Raw genomic sequence first — 20306 nt, forward strand, 5'->3', positions numbered from 1 at the left:
ATGTTCAACATTTTAACGAAATCTAGCTTATTAGTTAAAAAACCGCGACAAGTGCGAGTCGGACTCGCCCACCGAGGGTTCCGTACTTTAGTATTTGTTGTTATAGCGGCAACAGAAATACATTATCTGTGAACATTTCTTGTCTAGCTATCATGCCTTGATCACACGTACCGAGTAAACGGGCGAGACAGTGCTCTCGGCCGAGTACTCGGTGCGTATAAACATAGCGCCGAGTACTCGGCCGAGCACTCGGGCGAACGAAGCGGCGAGTCAGTAGCTCGGTGGACGTTCTATCTGCTAGGCCGAGTGCCCACCCTCCCGCTTCCCCGCACTGTCTCACTCGCTCGCTCGGCAAGTCTGAACGCGCACTGTCTCGCCACTCGGTCGTCACATTGCGACATCGCCGCGCGCGCCATATATTTAGATAATTGTTGTTTAAATCTACTAAAAATCTAATAAAATACAATAACACCATGTCTTCTAATAACAAATGGGATGTCGAAACAACTATTAAATTTATACAATTATATAAACTACATCAGTGCCTGTGGAACTTTCAATCTCCGGAATACAAGATAAAACAAAAACGGGATGCAGCATATAAGTCCATAGTTGAGGAAATGAATATCTCTGGATTTGGTGCGATAGAAGTTAACAATAAAATAAAAAAATTAAGATCGACCTACCAACAAGAAATTAAAAAAATTCAAGACTCGAAGAAATCTGGAGCGGGGCTCAGTAATGTGTACACTTCTAATATTAAGTGGCTGAAAGAGATGGAAGAGGTCTTTTCAAAGGATTTAAATAAAAAAGGTTTATGAAAACGTAAGTGCTTTTTATTATGTTACTTTTTATGCTAAGTATAATGTAGGTATTTCTGAAATTAAATTGCTTAAAATTATGAAATCATTCTGTTTTGCCACGAAACGGCACCTGCCCCACTGAAGAACTCTGCGTATTTATCTCGAAGCTCCCTTGCTATACGTGCTGCATTGTTGGTGTTATGATTAGTGATACTTGGCAAATTAGCTTGTAGTTCTTGTCTCCAAGTCCCCACAATAACGGATCCCGAATCTATATCTTCTTGATCAACACAACCCTTTGGAAAGTAAATACCGGGACTTGTGAGACGTAACCAATTATGCAGAGCACAAGAGGCGAGAATAATTTTATCGGTGGTTACGTCACTAGTTGGTATGGGCTTTTGAAAAATTCGAAACCTGCTTGCCAGAATGCCAAACGCATTTTCGACAATTCTTCGTGCTCTAGAGAGTCTGTAGTTAAATATTTTTTGTTTTGTTGAAAGATTTGTGCCACTATATGGTTTTAATAAATATGTTTTTAGTGAAAACGCATCATCTCCAACCAAAAATCCTCCTTTCGGTAGCAAATTATTCTCAAGATCACTACGTAATTGGCTGTTTTTAAAAATCCCCCCATCCGAGTTTCTTCCGTTTGCTCCAATATTTACATAGCGAAAACAATAGTCATGATCAACCACAGCCATCAAAACCACACTGTTGGTACCCTTGTAATTAAAATATTCACTTCCACAATTCGGTGGTGCTAGAATTATCACATGCTTCCCGTCTATAGCGCCATGGCAACCAGGGAAATTCCACCTAGTTCTGAAACCTGTTTCTATTTCTTTCCATTCTTCATTGGTCTGCGGTACCTGAAACAATAATTTATATTCATTTTATTTTACAGATTAGTCATTCCGCTAATGAAGACACTGGTCCTCAGGACAATAGCCCTGCTACCTCCTCACACTCAAACAACAACCAGGAAGTACCAGCTATTACATCTGATCACCAGCAAGTACCAGTTACTGTAACTACGACTACTACCTCGGCGACTATTACCAATACCATAAATACTGCGAGAGGTAAAAAGAGGGCTAGAGATATTTTTCAAGCCGTTTCTGATTTAAAAAAGTTAAATGAAGATGTAAATTCTGAGAAAGAAACTGTATTTGATGTTTTTGGAAGGAGTGTTGCATTGCAACTTAAGAATTTATCGACAGAGAATGCTTTACTAGCACAAAACAGAATACAGAATATACTGACCGATTATGGGATTAAAGAACTTAGATAAAGTACTGCATACCATTCTTCTTCGTCTAATCGCAGCGACCAAAGGCCGTCTTCTGTACATTCAGACACCACTTATGCTAGTTCTCAAAATACATATCATCATCAATTTCCTGAAAATTATGATGAGGATTATGCATCGCAAATATCGCAATCAATCTTAGCTGCATCTTCTCCAGTACATAATGTCAACAGTCCGCCAAATTCTGTGAGTACCAATGACATTTTAGCTAATGCGATGTATGCAGCTTTTCAGACAGACGGAAGACAACAAATGTAATTTTCAAATAAATAAATAAATAAATATTGTTATGTTTTATTTATAGCATGTAAGAAAAAAATACGTACCTTTAAATAATTCTCCAAATAAGTAAATATTGCATCTATGACTTCCGGTATGAACGATGATATTGCAGCCCGAGACACTCTGTAAAAAGCCTGCAAATAACGGTAGCTCATCCCAGTCACCAAATAGCATAACGCTACTTGTAGTTTCGTCTTTGCATGTATAGCTTCTCTCATGACAGTATCTTGCTTTTGTATCAATGGAGTAATATTTTCTAACAATGTGTCAAAATGTTCTACATCCATTCTCAGAAGCATTCTAAATTCAGTAGGATCTTCTACCCTTAATTCTTTAAAAACAGTGTTCGTAGCGCCAAAATCAGATCTTCTCAACATCCATGGTCTAGTCCAAATCCGGCGCTGCTCGTTTTCCAACAATTCCTTTAATTCTTCCATTAATAGTGGAATGAGTAACTTTGTATATTTTCTAATTAACTTTTTACGGTCCATCGTGCCCGAATCTCTCAATAGAACTGAACTGACTGTCCTAATTTGAAAACATGTCTGAACAGTTACTCGCTTACATCACTGTCTCGGCCGAGGAACATTTTACTGTCTCGCCCGTTTACTCGGTACGTGTGATCAAGGCATCACGGTTCATGAGATACAGCCTGGTGACAGACGGACGGACAGACGGACAGCGGAGTCTTAGTAATAGGGTCCCGTTTTACTCTTTGGGTACGGAATCCTTAAAATTAGTAATTTATATTTATATACCATAAATTATATAACAAGATTTCGCCATCGAAATATAAATTTTCTTGTTTTGTCACACTTCAATGCGGCTTCAACTCAGCTTGACGTCAGGATCAAGTACCTAGCTGCCGTTTAGTACCATTTTCCTGCCTTTTATATTACTTAAATGTAATAGGACCCACGTCCTCATTCGATCCTCAAAATAAACCAAATCGACTGATACCATCAATAAAAACTCGTCATCTAGCCTACGGCTGGTTCAGGTGCTACAGCTATTGCCTACTTTCCAGCTTGGTTTTAGACCATCTATTGCCACATTTCCGAACAGTTGCGTAAAAATATTATTGATAACGCTCAGATAGCCCAATCGGTCGGAATGTTGTCTTATGTTTCTGTCGCGCCTCATAGTATGGGAAATGCTGCGGTACCTAAACAATTGGATGAGCTTTCCAATGGCTATTCTCTTATGGTTTATGCGTGGCAATAATCACTCTGTCATAACAGTTTAATATCCTTCACAAAAACTTCGTACGTTACAAGTAAAAGCGTTTAAAGTCATTAAACGTTGATGCCACATAAAACCGCTAACGGTGGCGCGCGGCAGCTAATTTCAACTTGTGCAGTTTGTCTACCGGGCTAACTAGTTCTTTGGGTAATTATATTCGTACACTGATTGCTAATAAAACTTAATACTGGGGCCTTTCTCGAACGGTATAAGACTAATAATGTTAATCCACGAACTGTGAAGTCGTATGGGTTACCATGGCAACGCACTAATAATATTAGGCTAACAACGTTCGAGAAATGGGCCCCAGGGAGGGCAGGAGGCAGCTGTCTGTGAGCTATAAAGTAAGGTCTTACCGCCTCACTCTAACAGATAGCTGTTAAACTTTGGTTTTCGTTCTTGCAAGTAAGAAGGGGAGTACCGTTTTTACTGTCGGAGCATTATTTCAGAAAGTATTTACTTTATGTTACACTCTAATCAGCTGAGTGAGATATTATGTCTATATTTTTTTCTAAACGTAGGCAAGACCAAACTTGAGGTTAAAGGTCATCAGACAGAATGACATTCGTAAAAATGCCGATGAGATTTGTCTGAACATAATAAAAGTAAAAGGTTTTTGTCTCGTCTAAATGTTATTAGGATGTTGGTTATTTTCACGCGAAAATATAGAAAATGTTGGTTCTTTATTTCGGTAATTCACAAAAAATATGTCTGCGGCCTGATTGCCGCGACCCATACAAATGTATGAAAAGAGTGGTTTCAATTAGACGCAACCGCAGACATATTCTTAGAGAATGACCCATTTACATAATACTGACTTCCACCTGCAAGTTTTCCGCTTTTTGCAAAAGTAGTAAGATGACACAGTTCAGGATGCCAATTCAAACTTACAGGCCAATTCGAACTTAGTTATCGTGCACTTCGCTCGGACTAGTCCGTACATGTTGGCGCGAGCGAGACACACGATAACTAATTGATATCATTCTGATATCAGAGTAGGTACATCCGAATTAGCCTCTTTCATTGTGAAATTAAAATGATATCTAAATGATGTCATTCGCCCGTCTCGCTCGCCCCAATAGGAAGTACGATAGGAATGAACGCGCGGCTATCATTATTTAAATTAATATTTAACATATTTACTTTTCTATTTCTTTTTAAATAGTTTTGTCTTGATTTATGTTGATTTATTTTGTAACAAAACCCTGCATTTTTTATATCTATAAAAGTTTTATTTATTTGATTTGTTAAAGTAATTTTGACACTGGTTAAAAATGTGATTATTTCACATGTTTTCAATCTCAAAATTTCCATTATACGCACAGTGATTAGATATTTGTGTTTAAAATTGCATTTCATTTTACTACATATTAATTTTGTCTCCATTTTAGTATTTTGTCTCCATTTTAGTCTTGCAAGAAATATAATTGAGATATACTTACCTTTGAAATGCCTTTGAGTTTTAAATTTGAATTACAAGAGCACGGCATTATTTGCGGGAAGAGTGTATATTAAGTTGACATCTTACTTTACTTTATGCCCCTTTGTTCTAACCTTAACCTCTGTACTGTAGTTAATTATCAAAATCTGAACAAATAAAATTATTAAGGGTAAAGGTAAGGAGAACAATCTCTTATGTGAGAACTGTTAAAAAAGTGTCCAGCTGGCAGCAGTAAATAATAGTTCGAAATCTCTCCGGTGGCGCTACGGTAGCACAAGGACATGACATGAACTTACACGTTATAGACGGAGTAGTAGTATTTAACGTTTCTTGATGGACACTTTTCATACACATAGATTGTTCTCCTTACCTCTACCCTCCATAAAATAATACCTTTAAAATACTATTCCCTATTCCATTATATCTAATATCTATTCTATTCTATTCTATTAATTAGACCCATTCGAATTTCATAATGTGCCAATAAAGAAACTTTATAGTACATATGGTGCTACTTTACCGCACTAGTGCGAAAATTAGCATATTACGTTACTGTGTCGAACATTTAAAGGGCCATATGTACTGTGAAACGTTGTACGATACATGTGCGAATAGGTAATTCGCAACTCGTGTCGATATAAAACACTCCCTTCGGTCGTGTTTTAATTTATCGCCACTCGTTTCGAATTTCCTATTTTTCGCACTTGTATCGTAATGTACTATAAAATTTTCGCCCATCAATTAAAAACCCGCCAAACTGCGTGTTCCTGGTCTTTAATACAGCTTTACATTATTATTGGCAATATCTTTGAAACTTGGCTTAGCCGCAGGAAATCTTGCCACTTTAGGCAATATGGCTTAAGGCTGAATGATTTCTTGGCAAGAGTCAGCGGTTAGGACCTGGCAATAGCATTGCGGTTAGTATTTTTGCCGGAAAACTAGTATAAGTTGATTTCTGAAAAGGCATAGCTTCTAGTGGTGGCATCATGGTTCCATTTTTATCACCTGCCACTATGCCCGTCACTTTCGCACTTACATACTTGTTAGAACGTGACAGGCATGGTGACAAATGATAAAGAGCTGACCATTTTAGCCCTACAGGGTTTGCTTAAACTGGTTATCTGGAGAAGCTATTGGAATAGCCTAGAAGGCTTATTTAGGATAGAAAAATTGCCACTAATTTTATTCCAATTTAATACGTGCGCTGTGTTCGTTTACTAGCGGAACCAATTTACATTTCCTATGTAATTTTGATACGTCATGCACATTTAAGAATGACGTTCAGATGGATAGAATGAACTAACATCGCGGCAATCACCGTTAAACTGAGAATAATGAGTTCGCTTTACGACGATGATATGGCGTTAGGGATGGTTGGCTATCGATAAATTGGAGCTGCGACTTTCACCGCCGCGGCGTGCTGTAGATGGCGTTAGTGTGTGCTTGCCATAAGGCTGCAATCTGATTTCATCAGCCTTTATATTCCCCATTGCTCTCAGGCATCTTTTCTTTATAAATAGAAAAATGTTTTAGCTATATTCACATTGTTACGCATCAGTTTGTATGAAGTTAAAATATGAATCTAATCTCAGATGCTAAATATAACTTTGAAGAAAGTGTTTTTGAAATAATGACACGCATTTATTACGACTTCTAGTATTCTAGGTTTAACGTTATTAAGTTTAGTATTATGTTATGTTACCTACAGCAAATTAACAACTGGCAAGTTTTATCATTTCAAAATGCATTGGATATAGTTAGAGCTGTTTAAGAGCCCATAAAACACGACTACTTTCCAAGCACTTAAAATTATGAGAAGCTGGTATGTTTCTGTGTAGTTTATCGATGTAACACGAGACATCCCTGTGCGCTCGTGGGGTTAAATAAAACGTCTCTTTCGTTTCGATGGTCGATGAACGTAATTGTAACGTCTCGTGATTACGGGATTTAATCTTCCTACATACTATTATAACTTGAGGTGATTTAGCTAGTAAGTTCTGCGGTTTTGTTTACTAGTCACCTAATTTCATTTAATGTCACGTAACATACATTGTAAGTTGATACTAATGAATATGGACTGTATATATAGGTACTAGGTTTTTTCATTTCTTTACTAGTCCCTACTAAATATTATAAATGCGATATTAGCTCTGTCTACAGGGTGTCCCAAGACTATGGAACATCAAGTGAAAGTACCTTAAATATCGTAAAGCAGACTTTATTTTATCTTTAAAAGTAAGTAATATTGCATTCAAAGAATTTCTAAAAAAAATTGAAAATAGCTTACTTTTTCTGGAAATTAAGCCGAATCTTGAAATTTTAATCAAAAATTTTACTCTATTCATTTCTTTTGCGATATCATATTTCTGAGATAACTTATTTTTTATGCATTCTTTCGATTGGCATCATAAAAATACAGGATGTTTTTTTATCACATTTGAGTTGGTTCGATTTCCAGACAAAGTAACTTATTTTTTTTTTAAATCTTTGAATGCAGTTTTAATCAGTTATGAAAATAAAATAAATTCTCCTTTTAGTAAAATATTCTATGTCTTATATTTAAGGTACTTTCCCTTGATGTCCCATATTCTTGGGACGCCATTTATATGTATGTATGAAGATAGCTCGAGGCCCGGAAAAGGACATATGATAGTTTTTATTAGTCATCATCATTTCACGCAGACGTAGTTACGGGCAGAAGCTAGAGATTATTTTATATGTATGAAATACTCAATGTAACTAACGTATTTAATTCCTTCTTGATTAATATTACATTCTTTTAAATAGCTTTTCATATACTACAGTATATGTAATCTTTTTTTACAAGATAAGAATGGGTATAGTAAGTTATCCTTAAGAGATAAATATATACCATCGAGGACTTTTTTGTACACCAATCAAAGAGAGACAATCCCACCATACATTGTGTTATATCTCAAACGGATTAGGCATCGTTTTCGATTAAAGCTCCTAGACAGCGTGTTTTTTTCCGGCATCATTTGCAAACATCGCCATAATTCAACCAATTTACACAAAACCTTAACAAATTATACATTGAAACCTTCCACAAGAATCATCTATTAATAGGTGAAAATCCGTTCAGTAGTTATTAAGTTCCCGTCAAGTCATTTGCACCCGGCCAATACAAGAAATAAATAAAATAGCATAAATGCCATAACTCATAAAAGTCATACATGCGACCAGTAGGGCTAAGATGGTCGGCTCTTTATCATTTGTCACCACGCCTATCGCGTTCTAACAAGTATGTAAGTGCGAAAGTGATGGGCATAGTGACAAGAGATAAAAATGGAACCATGCTACCACTGCTGGGGAACATTCTATATAAATGTTTATTCTAAGTTTTGTAAAAGATTCATTTTAATTATTACTTACTTACATGTAGATATATTAAATTTTGGAGGTGGTTATCAATGTGACAGTTTGTTTAATGTTTGTTATCTCAAAATTTCGTCACGTATAAACTGATTTAGATTTTTTTTAATATAGTTCCAAGTTGGTCCCATTTTCGTCAAATCCGGATCTGATGATGGGATCCATGATGAAGTCTTGACAGATTCAGATCCAGGCTTTGAAACTTGAAACATACCTGAAGTGCGAAACTTTTTAACAACATGACAGTTTGGCCAGACAGGAACGAGTCCTGCAGAATGCTGAGTCACTTATAACAAAAACTTAAAACCAAAAGCAAAAAGGGAAAAAGAAAAATAAAATAAAATAAACCTTTAAAAAAAAGAAAATCTGGATGCAAAAAGGATAAAATAACATCAGTCAGCTAAAGTTATTCACCGAGTTTTATAACAAGAGTACTAGATAATTGCGAAGATTGTTACCAAATAATTCTTGAAGACCTCACAAAGAATCTTATAACTATTAAATAAATATTGTAAACTGCACTCAGTTTACAAAGAAAGCGAATAAGCGTTAAATTTTCAAGGCGTTCTTTGTTAAAACTTGTCTCAAAGAGCCTCATTGTTGCGGTAACATTCTAGATGCAGAGCTAAGCCACGGAAAATGCTATAAGGACAATGAGCAAGTTTCTACTCGAACTGAAACAGCTTTAAAAGTAGAAATGACAACTTAAATAATTGGTGACGTCGAGATCCGACGCCGCACTGAGGTGCGGGACGTACGTGACTTCATTACATAAATAAATATATGGGGACATCTTACACAGATCAACCTAGCCCCATGATAGCTAACGGTGGACTGTGGACTGTATATAGTAAGATGAGGTGATGAAAACACGTATTAGAAGTTAATTATTTTAATAAATATCGACACAACAAATAGGGTAAAGGCACCAGCGCTCAGCCATGCACCGGTGGTCAGCCTTTCTTGCTTATTTTTGCGTGTAAATATCAAAGTTTTTCAGATTTTCATGCCAAAAGTAGGTGATATTATAGATTGATAAAGTATGGATTGAAAAGAAACTTAATTTTTAAAAGAATTGACTAGCATAAACCACAACACTACCTCAAAGAAGTGCTGTCTTCTGACATGAAGGGATATGTGATATACACCATTTTTTGGAGCGTCACATAGTATTTTGATCAGACGTTAGCAGCCGAAATGTGATATTTTTTTAAAAGAATGTGCACTGCTTCACATAATTAATACTTCATTTATCTGGAAAAAGTAAAAAAATAATATAAATCCGTATTAAAATAACATTTTTAAGGGGGCAGCCTATTGGGAACTACTTTTTTGTACAAAATCCAATAGTCAGCCTCCCCTGGCCGACTACTGGGTTTAGGGCAGTATATTTTAAAAAGATCGTAAACCCAGAAGTCAGCCGAGGGAGGCTGACCATAGGTTTCAAGATGGGGGTCGAACATGTTTTATATTTTCTTACACGGGGGTGAGAGGGGGTTTTCATAGTTCTTACGTAAGATCACAAAGATGCGAAAAATTTCAAATTTCTATGAAATTATGACTTTTAAAATAATATTTCCACACTCCATGCTATCAAACACGGTGCAGAGTTAGCTTAGACGGGCTACAGTGCCTTTGACAACATTGACAACATTCCATCCAACATTCTTTGGGAACATTCCAAAAATATATTTTTTTGTAAAATAAACACTAAAACAAACCAAACTTGTATTATTTTTTTTCCTCTAAATAGGGGGGAGGGGGTCGGCCTATTCTTATGTTTTCTTACATAGAGGTGGGAGGGGGTCTATAACTGGCAAGCATCGTCTTACGTAATGAATGAATGGCGCCTTACTGTGAGACAAGATTGATTTGTGTAAGATTTTTTTATTTATTACTTATTGTTTTCTGGAACTAGCTCTTAGCCTATTCAGAGACATGCTCGAAGTATTACAAGAGGAGCAACAATTATTTAAGTTATAGTTTAACAACTTCCCCAGTTTTGTTGCGATAGTTATTTAAAAACAAACCGTGTACGCTTAGTTGGGGCTGTATACACTCAAAAGCAATTAAGCGGGTCACTTCGATGATTGCTCTTGAGTGCATAATAAATAATAAATTAATATTTATTGTTAACCAATATGAAAAAACAAAAGAAATCCAAGCTGTAAATAGAGCCGGTCTTACCGCTAAAAACTAGTGTCCAAGAAAACCAGTTTCTTTTTCCAATCGGAATCGAAGATTCAGTTTTGACTCAGTTTTGGCTGAACCGAAACTTTTATAGACGTGTTAAAATCGTTACCAAAATATCGATTACCTTTCTTTTTAGACATATGGGTCACTTGCACTATCCAGGGTTGGCCACTAACTCGGAGTTAACCGTTAACACAGGGTTAAATAGTTCTAGTAACTCTGGGTTAAACGGGTTAACCCCGAGTTAGTGGTTAACCCTGGATGGCGCAAGTGGGCCTAATTCGAGCAAGGGGAATAAAAACCGAACAAGCCAAGTGCGTGTCGGTCCATTCTTTCTTTAATTAGACTTAGCCTAATTAAAGAAAGACCATCAACTGAAATAGATGTTATATATTTAAAAAAGTGATGAAGTCTTCCAGTGGTGAAAGCCGGTTTCTAACCGGCATCCCTAGCCGTCGCGGGTAACACACGGCTGTATTTAATACTGTCATTATTAAAATCGATATCAACGTTATTACTACGTTAATATTAACATTTGTTGTAACAAAACAGTTTGTCTTTATGCTGGCCGTAATTTCCGATTTTTAAAGAGGATATATGATATGAAGTATGTAAATAAAAATATTAATTTCCGAAGTACCTACATAATAATATACTCTACAGTATTTGCGTCGTGTGAAACCTTCATGTTTGATATTCCATTCCTTCACACGAAGCGACTCATCTTTCATGATGCGTACCACTAAGCAATGGAATTCGTTGCCCGGTCATCCTTCCTATACACAAAGATATGTTAATAATAACTACTGGTACATAACCTAGTTCATTCCACCAATCTCTCAATTGGCCTCCTAGCGGGTGCTGCCTCTGCGTGTGTACCATAACACGGGCAAGGGCAGTATCCGCTCTGTGTCAAAAATACCTCTACATGTTTTATCGAGGAAATTAACAGACAGAGCAACGACAACAATAACGCCGCAACAGTAAGGCAGCCTCTATAAACGAAATACATGTCATATACAAAGAAAAAAATGATCAAGCCTCCTTTGCCCAGGGCTGCAATCGAAAAATCCATATTTTCATAGAAAGTAATTTAATTTATTCTTACGAGTATTCATATAAATAAAGACTTTAAATTTCAATTTCAAATTAATGGCAGCGCCATCTCTCTTCGATAACTCGGAATCACCTGAGTTGATTTGGTTAGGAGTACGAACCATACTGTTCTACCTTAGGGTTGGTCAGGGGGCACCACAAGCCTTCGGAAATTGTTATATACTTGGAATTTTCAACACATGCCCAGGTGTCACGTAAATGGAGGACGCTGGTTCGATTTCAGCCCTGGGCACTAGAGGTTTTGGTAAATTTTCCCTTTGTATATGACATTTATTTCATTTATAATACATAATAGTGTGTCTACTTGTAAAAAACACAGATTAAAATATTTCATTAGAATGTAATTTAATTTGTTTTTAGAGTAATGCAGCTGGAATTGACATCCTCCGAACATCACCTTTAGATTTGTTTAGCTCATAACACGACCGGACGGGTGTACGAGCTCCGTAGTTACACTGAAAAATTGGAGTCCTTAATATAAACTTGTCTCTGCTATGGAATTCGTGCCTTTTTAGGGCAAGAATGGATCGGCTGTTTCTGAACCAGTGAACTGCACTTTTATCCTCGTTGTCATTTCACTGGGTATCAACAATTTATACACCTCAATTACGATTTTGTTTCATGATCAAATTAATTACGCCCCTGCTTTAGAAATGTTTCTAAAAATAAATAATAACTGTCCATAAATGTTGTTATTGTCAAGTAAATCCGTTTCGTCAGTGAAAACACAAATACAGGAAATATTACATGCCTCAACACTCTCCGTATTTATCGTTACGTGAAAATTAGAGCCACTTTCCCGCTTTCAATATTAGCTTTGTAAATTATCGTTTGAAACCGCTTAAATCATAGCTGGTATGTTGGCATTACGCTTCGCGCTTCGGTCCAAATCGGTTTAAAAACTTAAAGTAATAAAATCTGTGACATTATATGCTGATCTTTGTGTTAATCCACCTTTGGAAAAAAACCTGTATATAAATAAATCAGTTTAAAAAAGTTATAAAAATCTTCAGTAAAACAGTGGAGTTTAAGTACCTGCCAAAAATTATTTGACAATTATCGTGAATTGCTAAAAAGCCAGTTAAATAAATCTAAAAACATAAAAAAGGCTACTTTGTTGCAAAAGTACCAGGATGTTAGGAAGTACGAAGAGTTATATGAACTGTTTGGTTGCTATTTTGTTGACTTTGTATGGAGTAAACGGTGCTGAAAATGATACTGAGGTGAGCGAGGCGCGAGGACACGTAAAATACGCATTACTGAGTAAGTATATTAATTTTATTTTATAAAGAGATCTTGATCTGTATGAAACAAGAAAATTTATTGCAGAAGACGTAAAAAAGATATTTGTTAAAAAATTACAATGAATACTCAACCTTGCCCTTTCTAGACTAAATGTCTTAATAAACGGACCCGGTATCTGAACTATTGCAAGCTCGGATTTCGCGTGGATTTTGCTTAAAAGTTAAATATTCAAAAAAATCCGTTAATATAAAAACTACCAGTAGGTATTAGTATGTAATGTACCATTTTTTTATTTAGTTGTTCATGTTCGTTATCAATTAACTTAGTTGTTAAAAATGAAGCTAAGCTAAAAAGTGTGTTAAAAACGGTCAAGCGAATCTTGGTCGGAAATCACGTTGGCAGCTAAACCTACTGAATAGAATTCGTTTAATAAATTCTCTTGAAAGCTAATTAGATTCCTCATCAGATATGCAGCAAAAAACTCGGGTTTCTAGTAAAAACAAAGTTTAAATTCAAATGCATTGAAATTCTACTTATATTAAACCCAGACCTGATCGCTCGCGCTCAACGCCTTTTTTTATTTTACCATACGTTTGTTACAGCGTATCTCACTTATTGGATACTTAAAATTCAACCTAATTACAAAATAACATAAAGCTCAATTTTAGATATAGTAACCATTTAATTTGACTTTACGTAAATTATTCGCGGCGTGCATTTCGCAAAATGAAATTCTTAAGGAAATTAAATAAAGTTAGCAGATTTCGGCTCTGTTTAATCTGAGGGGGGGATAATTTTATTTTTGATTAATTGCATTTAAGTAATTTCAAGAAGATTAATTCTTAAATGGACCGAAATTAGATTTATTTATTTCGATGCCAGTGGATGAACGGCTGGAATATTGTAACTGAGATAGACGCGCGATCCATAATGTACATTAAAGTAAATTAGGTAGTTGGCATTTTTTAATTGTTTTTAGGGTTTCCTTCCTTAGAGTCAACTTTTTGCATATTAGTGGGTATATAAATACAATCTTGGAAACTATAATTACTATCAGGGTTCCTTCTGTACAGTTAAATTTCTTATATATAAATGTTCCTGTATTAAAACTGAAAATAGTTTCTGCTAGGTAACTTATACGAGTACTAACTGTTGACTGTATATACTTCTTAACATGCAACGTTTACCTACATATATATTGCTAGCATAATTACTTCAGGGGCTTTTGAGGACAACAGACATTCAGAGAATACAATCATACTCATATACCTATATTTAACCTATTTATTTATCCTATTTTAGTATCCCGTTTTGGGTACAGAATTTTTTATGCCACTGGGTCCTGTGAATTGTTTTTTCTACTATGTCATGTATCATGCGTCCAAGTCGTTCCGCAGTGTTTTCGATCTTTGTACAGTCAACAACTATTAGCACCTTTGCATACAATTTTTTATCCCGGGGGGTGGGGGGTACCTTTTCTCTGCAGCTGACTATACCTATCCCATTAAAAATTGTTACAAAAAGTAGACCCCTAAACCCAGAAACTCTTTGTTGCAGCGCACTTAGCGTTTCTCCTCGCTGCCAAAGCTGGTCTCTACAAGATAGCCCTAGCAATAGCCCTAGTCATCGCGAGCATGAAGGCCATGGTCGTCATGGCCTGGGCCCTGGCCATTTTCAAGTACGCCCCGGACGTGTGGCCCACGTACAAGCACGCGGACCCTACTTATCACGGATATGATAAATATCATGATAGTGTGCATGAGCGGCCTAGCAATTTTTTGGACCATGTTTTGGAATATTTGAAACCGTGAGTCAGGTAATCTGTCTGCATGCTTGTTACAACAAATAATACAGTGGGTAACTAGGACATACATAACTATTCAAGAAGCTTGTTTAGTACCTAAAGATTAATTAGAAACCAAACAACTTTCGCCTAAGGCAGGGCTCATATGTTCGAGATGAAATTCTAAAATTCATCCAATCCAATAAAAAAAAATTATCGACAAAAAAAAAAAATTTTGGAGCTGCTCTAGCTAGCTGCTAGTTTTGTAGAGAGGAACATCCGGACATACGAAATAATTTATGTCCACGCTGAAACGGACGCCTTACGGCTCGGTCAATTAAGCTATTTTTCGGTGCAACTGGTGAGATGTGATCAATGTGTGGGATTGACCGACTGATCGTGATCGACGACAATCAGCAGTGAACTTTTTATAAGGCGGTTAGGTGGAACCGACTAGTAATCTACAAAACTTTAAAAAATACTTGAGCCTGATGTTTAACCTGTAATAACCTGAATAAACCTTGTTCATAAACATGAAATAAAGAGCTCTTTTTCTTATTTTTGTTTTTATGGTGCGGTTCTGTCTGTCCGTCCGTCTGTCACATTGCCCAATATCTCGAGAACTACATAAGCTATAGATTTGAAATTTGAAATAGTTATGAACAACGCTAACTCATACATATTGAATGTGTTATTTTTATATTGTTTTTTATTTAGTATAGATAATGCCCAATATAAAGAGTGGGCAAAATTTCAAGTTTTTGTTTAGACCTTACTTCACATTAATTACAATTGAGCTTAAAAAGAAATTAAAAGTCATTAAAACCTTTAACGACGATTCCAGATAACTTTAATACAATTACCATTTGCATTGACGCTTTATTTTCTTTGTCCCCAGGTCATTTCGCCTACACCGTGGTAACCAAGCTGGTCATCCTCAAAATAGTCTACGGTTTCATCCTCTCCGCCCTACTCTTCAAAGCATGGAAGTTCGTTCTCTGGTTCATCCATTACCTCAAGGAAACGAAACGGGAACCCCACATAGAAATAGAACACGATTATGGTCATGATTTCGGTCACCATGACTATGGTCATCATGATTTTGGTCACCATGACTATGGTCATGATTTAGGTCATCACGGTTATGGTCGTCATGGCTTTAAACATCATGATTATGAGCATGAGCCTTATCAGGGGTATAGTTCTTATGGAAAAGATGAGTATTATCCGCAAAAGAAGAAGGGGATGTATGATGCTGATGGGTCCTATTCTGTGAAAGGGGCTAGTTAATTAATTTAAAAGACACTTGTTATTGAATATATTTGTAAATTAATGTAGTTAATTCAGTTATTTTCAATTTAAAAGAATACGCAGGAATCATCTTTTCTAGTAATTTATTTAAAAGTATTGTATAAAAAACAATGTTGACATTTTGAAAAAAAAATTGAATTAGGTACTTAATGACCTCAATCTCACCTAATTCCAATGTTGTTTAATTGTAGTCTAAACTAAGGTTAGGTAGAGTAAGGAAAACTTACTTACTTTATTTTTCTCGGGGTAAGAGAAACTGTATGAGCAAAGTCATTTTACATAAGTATTTTAAAGTTAGTTTTATTTATGAATTAGCTTTATTAGTTATCATTTAATTTAGTTTTTAATATTTGTAAGTATCTCTGTTTATTTTCCCTATAAGTGTCCACCTTCCCCAATAGTTACACTTATCTCACCTTATACTTACATAGTAGTTAGTTTTAATAATGATTACGAGTACCTGTCACTAGTTATTTTTATTTTTATGTAGAAATACAAAAACGTTTTTTTCTCTCCTTTTACGATAAACAATAAAAAAATAGGTTTAAATGGATATGTTGTACAATTACCATTCTGATAATTAACTCCCCGTTCCATAAATAACGGTATTTTTACCTAAATTGTTAAATGAAATTACCCTCAAAAAATACTACTGAAGTTCATACTTAGCCGTGTTTTTTTTTTAATGCACATGTATTTTACTCGCATTTGATATGAAAAGTAGAGTGTTTAACTCGGGTGAAAGGCACCATTTCATCCCTTGGTTAACAATCTACTATCTTTACCAGAATTATAATGGCCCTCTAGTCTAGTCGCTAATGACCCTGCCTACGAGGCAGGAGGTCCCAGGTTCGAATCCTGGTAAGGGCATTTATTTACATGTTCATCAAAGATGTTCTATGTTATAGGTGGGGCTTTCTATGTATTTAAGTATTTTTTTATATCTTATCGTCGTCTGGTACCAATCCAAAACAAGCCTTACTGTAGGGCTAGGTCGATTTGTCTAAGATTGTTCCATAATGGTTAATATTTATGGCGTTATTCATAACGCGTTACTGGCCTGAATTAGCTATGAATCGTTTGTCTTTACCTGTCTTTTTGACGTATTTGTAAGCAAGGTACAAAACATAATTTAACTAAATCAGGCTAGTAAAGTTTTATGAATAAGGGGGTTAATCTTTCTCTAAAGTTCTTATCGAAAACAGAATAGACACATTCGCTTTACGTATAACCCCATCAATAGCTAAAAGTATTTTTTTGATAATCAAAGCGTTTATGATTGAAAAATTAATTTATACAGGAAATATTACTTAAGTTAATAGGTTCCAATTCCTAATTATTTAGGTCCATAGATAGTTTAATTCGTTTCACTTTGTGTTTGTACTATGTGGTAGATGAACAAAATTTGTCCGTTTGAGTGCACAGATTAAAGGATGACTCACACTAGACCGGGCCGGAACAAGGCCGAGGCGTCCTTCCTATACGTAATTTTTATGACGGCTGATCAGTGATCACGTTGTGTTTTCCATAGGCTCGGACCCGGCTCGGTGTAGCGTGAGTCGTCCTTAAATCAGGACTCGATAACCGTTTATTTTTCAAACCGTTTCCGTTTATTCACTCGGGAACGAAACATTTTCGTTTCCGTTTGCGGAAGAACAGAACTGTTCTGTTGTGATACCATTTTATGCCGAATTCGTACGTCTTTGGTTTATGTGAAACGAAACTATAACCAAGATAGAACGAGTGAGTATTGCTGTCTTTCAAACGTCTCAGTTTAACCGGTATATCATTCCCCGCGCACCGCGTCATTTCATTCGTAATGAGAAAGTACGAAATTTTTTAGCTCGCGATTCGAAGTCAACCGATTTTTAATTTAACGGTTATGAAATGATATTAACAGGTTTTTCCTTACCGGTTCGAGCCCTGGAATTTACTACTATCTGTATATCAATTTAATTACATCAAGTTTAAGAGGGAACAATAGCTTTGCGATTTTAGCCGAACGTAAGTAAATTTCCGTTTCGGGAAAATACGGTTTCCACTAATTACATCTTAACAAATTACTTTGATGTTGATCGCTTCAGCATAATATATTCTAGGGAAGGTAAGTTTCGATTTTTAAAAAAGCAAACACACGTATAAAATACATATCAATAAAACTTGGTGGAATTAAGCCGTTAGTCTTATGATTTTTTTTTTCTTAGTGGAAACCTTTTCTCCTGAAATGGAAATTTCATCAAAAATGTACGTACGTTTGCAAAGCTATTCTTCCCTCAAGGAATTAAGGTAAAACAAATTTATGGTTATGTATTTAGCGAATAAAACCGAAAATACTTGCGACTAATCTGACTTTTTATTTGCTTTATAGATTTTTAAACCTACAATAACGTGAATCATTGATGTGCTTTGTATCAAACCTAAAATATAATAATTCTTATGGCGTAGACAATAAATATCATTAAAGGAACAGGAATACCGTTTATCTAGGTAACTCGTTAAAAATAATAAGCCTTCCTGACTAGCAGGCCATTTCGAACGTATACTGACATCATGATATGTGAATCATAATTATTTAGCTATCGTGCGACTCGCCCGCGCCAATACTTGTACGGATAAGTGCGAGCGAAATGCACAATAACTGATTGAGATCAGTTAGATGTCATTCTGATATCAGTGCACGTTCGAAATGGCCTGAAAATGTGACGCCTTTGATAATGGCGTCTTCCTCGATCATTGACGATGACAGTGGGTCCATTCAACAAAATGGATATAGGTTGACATTAACGAGGCAGTGGCATTCGAATTTAGAAAATTAAAAGGAAAGAGGACGACCGGTTCTCCATACAAATGTAGTCCCCATTTTTCTTCCTGGATATTGACATTTAGGCCAATCAAATTAGATAAAAAAATAATTTTGAGGAATTAAATTCTAAATTATTTTTTTAACAAGCAGAAACGTCTGCGAACGATGCTATTAAGATAAGAATAAATTTAAAATAAGAAAATTACTGTCTTGGGTGAGACTTGAACTCACGGCCTCTGGATCGATACTCCAGCGCTCTGCCATCTGAGCCTTAAGCTTAATAGCATCGTTCGCAGCCGTTACTGCTGGGTAGCACTTCGTTACTGGTGAATTTCCAATATGACTTGGAACTCCGGTAGCCGTCTAAGAAGTGTAACGTTCTTACGGTAGATGTTGCTAAGGTCCCCTAGACCCATGTGGTGGAAAATTTGCTGCCTATGGATGAGGTCTGGGTGGCTCAGATGGCAGAGCGCTGGAGTATCGATCCAGAGGCCGTGAGTTCAAGTCTCACCCAAGACAGTATTTTTTTCTACTTTTTAAATTTATTCTAAGCTTAATTAAATTCTAGTCAGCTGGAAGTCGTTTTAATACCTTCATTTGGCCCTAAATGCATTTAATCCGAGTTTGCGCAATTCTAGGAGGTGTGCTTAAGTTTTAGGGGCCTTAAGAGATACATTTTTCCTTGGATTACCAAACCACTCGATGTAAAAGGAACCCACCAACAATCACAATTAGCACTATCAGCATGGTTTGGTGAATTAGACACTGGTGAAAAGGCACTTTTCTCTGTAAAATAGTTTAAAGAATTTTTCCCTCTTGTAATTGACGATGGCTTCCTACATCGAATGGTTTGGCAATCCAATTAAAAATTTATGCAAACCTCCTGGGATTGCGCAAACTCGGATTACACGCATTTAGGACCAAAGTAAGGCATTAAAATGATTTCCAGCTTACCGACAATTAATTCCTCAAAACGCTTTTTTAGGGTTCCGTAGTCAACTAAGAACCCTTATAGTTTCGCCATGTCCGTCTGTCTATCTGTCTGTCTGTCCGAGGCTTTGCTCCGTGGTCATTAGTGCTAGAAAGCTGAAATTTGGCATGGTTATATAAATGAATAAAGCCGACAAAGTCGTACAATAAAATCTAACATTTTTTTTTTAGGGTACCTCCCCTACACGTAAAGTGGGGTGTTTTTTTTTTGCTTCAACCCTGCAGTGTGGGATATCGTTGGAAACGTCTTTCAAAACTAATAGGGGTCTTCAACAAACATTTCTTGATAAAGTGAATATATTCGGAGATAATTGCTCCGAAAGAAAAAAAAATGTGTCCCCCCCCCCCCCTCTAACTTTTGAACCATAGGTCCAAAAAATATGAAAAAATCT

At 36.0% G+C, this 20306-nt stretch overlaps 1 protein-coding gene across 1 annotated transcript; it reads right to left on the reverse strand.

Annotated features, from left to right (window-relative positions):
• Positions 1–814: 814 nt before the first annotated feature.
• Positions 815–3028, reverse strand: LOC133519247 (uncharacterized). Its single transcript, XM_061853238.1, has 2 exons — positions 2442–3028; positions 815–1675 (listed from the first exon to the last, which is right to left on the reverse strand). Exons 1-2 carry the CDS (start codon positions 2886–2888, stop codon positions 899–901), a joined length of 1224 nt encoding a protein of 407 aa, XP_061709222.1. The 5' UTR covers positions 2889–3028; the 3' UTR covers positions 815–898.
• Positions 3029–20306: the final 17278 nt, after the last annotated feature.

This window comes from Cydia pomonella, chromosome 6 (genome assembly GCF_033807575.1).
Source record: "Cydia pomonella isolate Wapato2018A chromosome 6, ilCydPomo1, whole genome shotgun sequence".
In the NCBI taxonomy this organism is placed as follows: Eukaryota; Metazoa; Arthropoda; class Insecta; order Lepidoptera; family Tortricidae; genus Cydia; species Cydia pomonella.

What these genes read in the sequence shown, in the direction of transcription:
- LOC133519247 (XM_061853238.1), bottom strand. Translation starts at nt 2,888, where the DNA reads ATGGACCGTAAAAAGTTAATTAGAAAATATACAAAGTTACTCATTCCA. An exon ending in ATTTGGAGAATTATTTAAAG is followed by an intron (nt 1,676 to 2,441) that starts GTACGTATTTTT and finishes TTATTGTTTCAG; the next exon opens with GTACCGCAGACCAATGAAGA.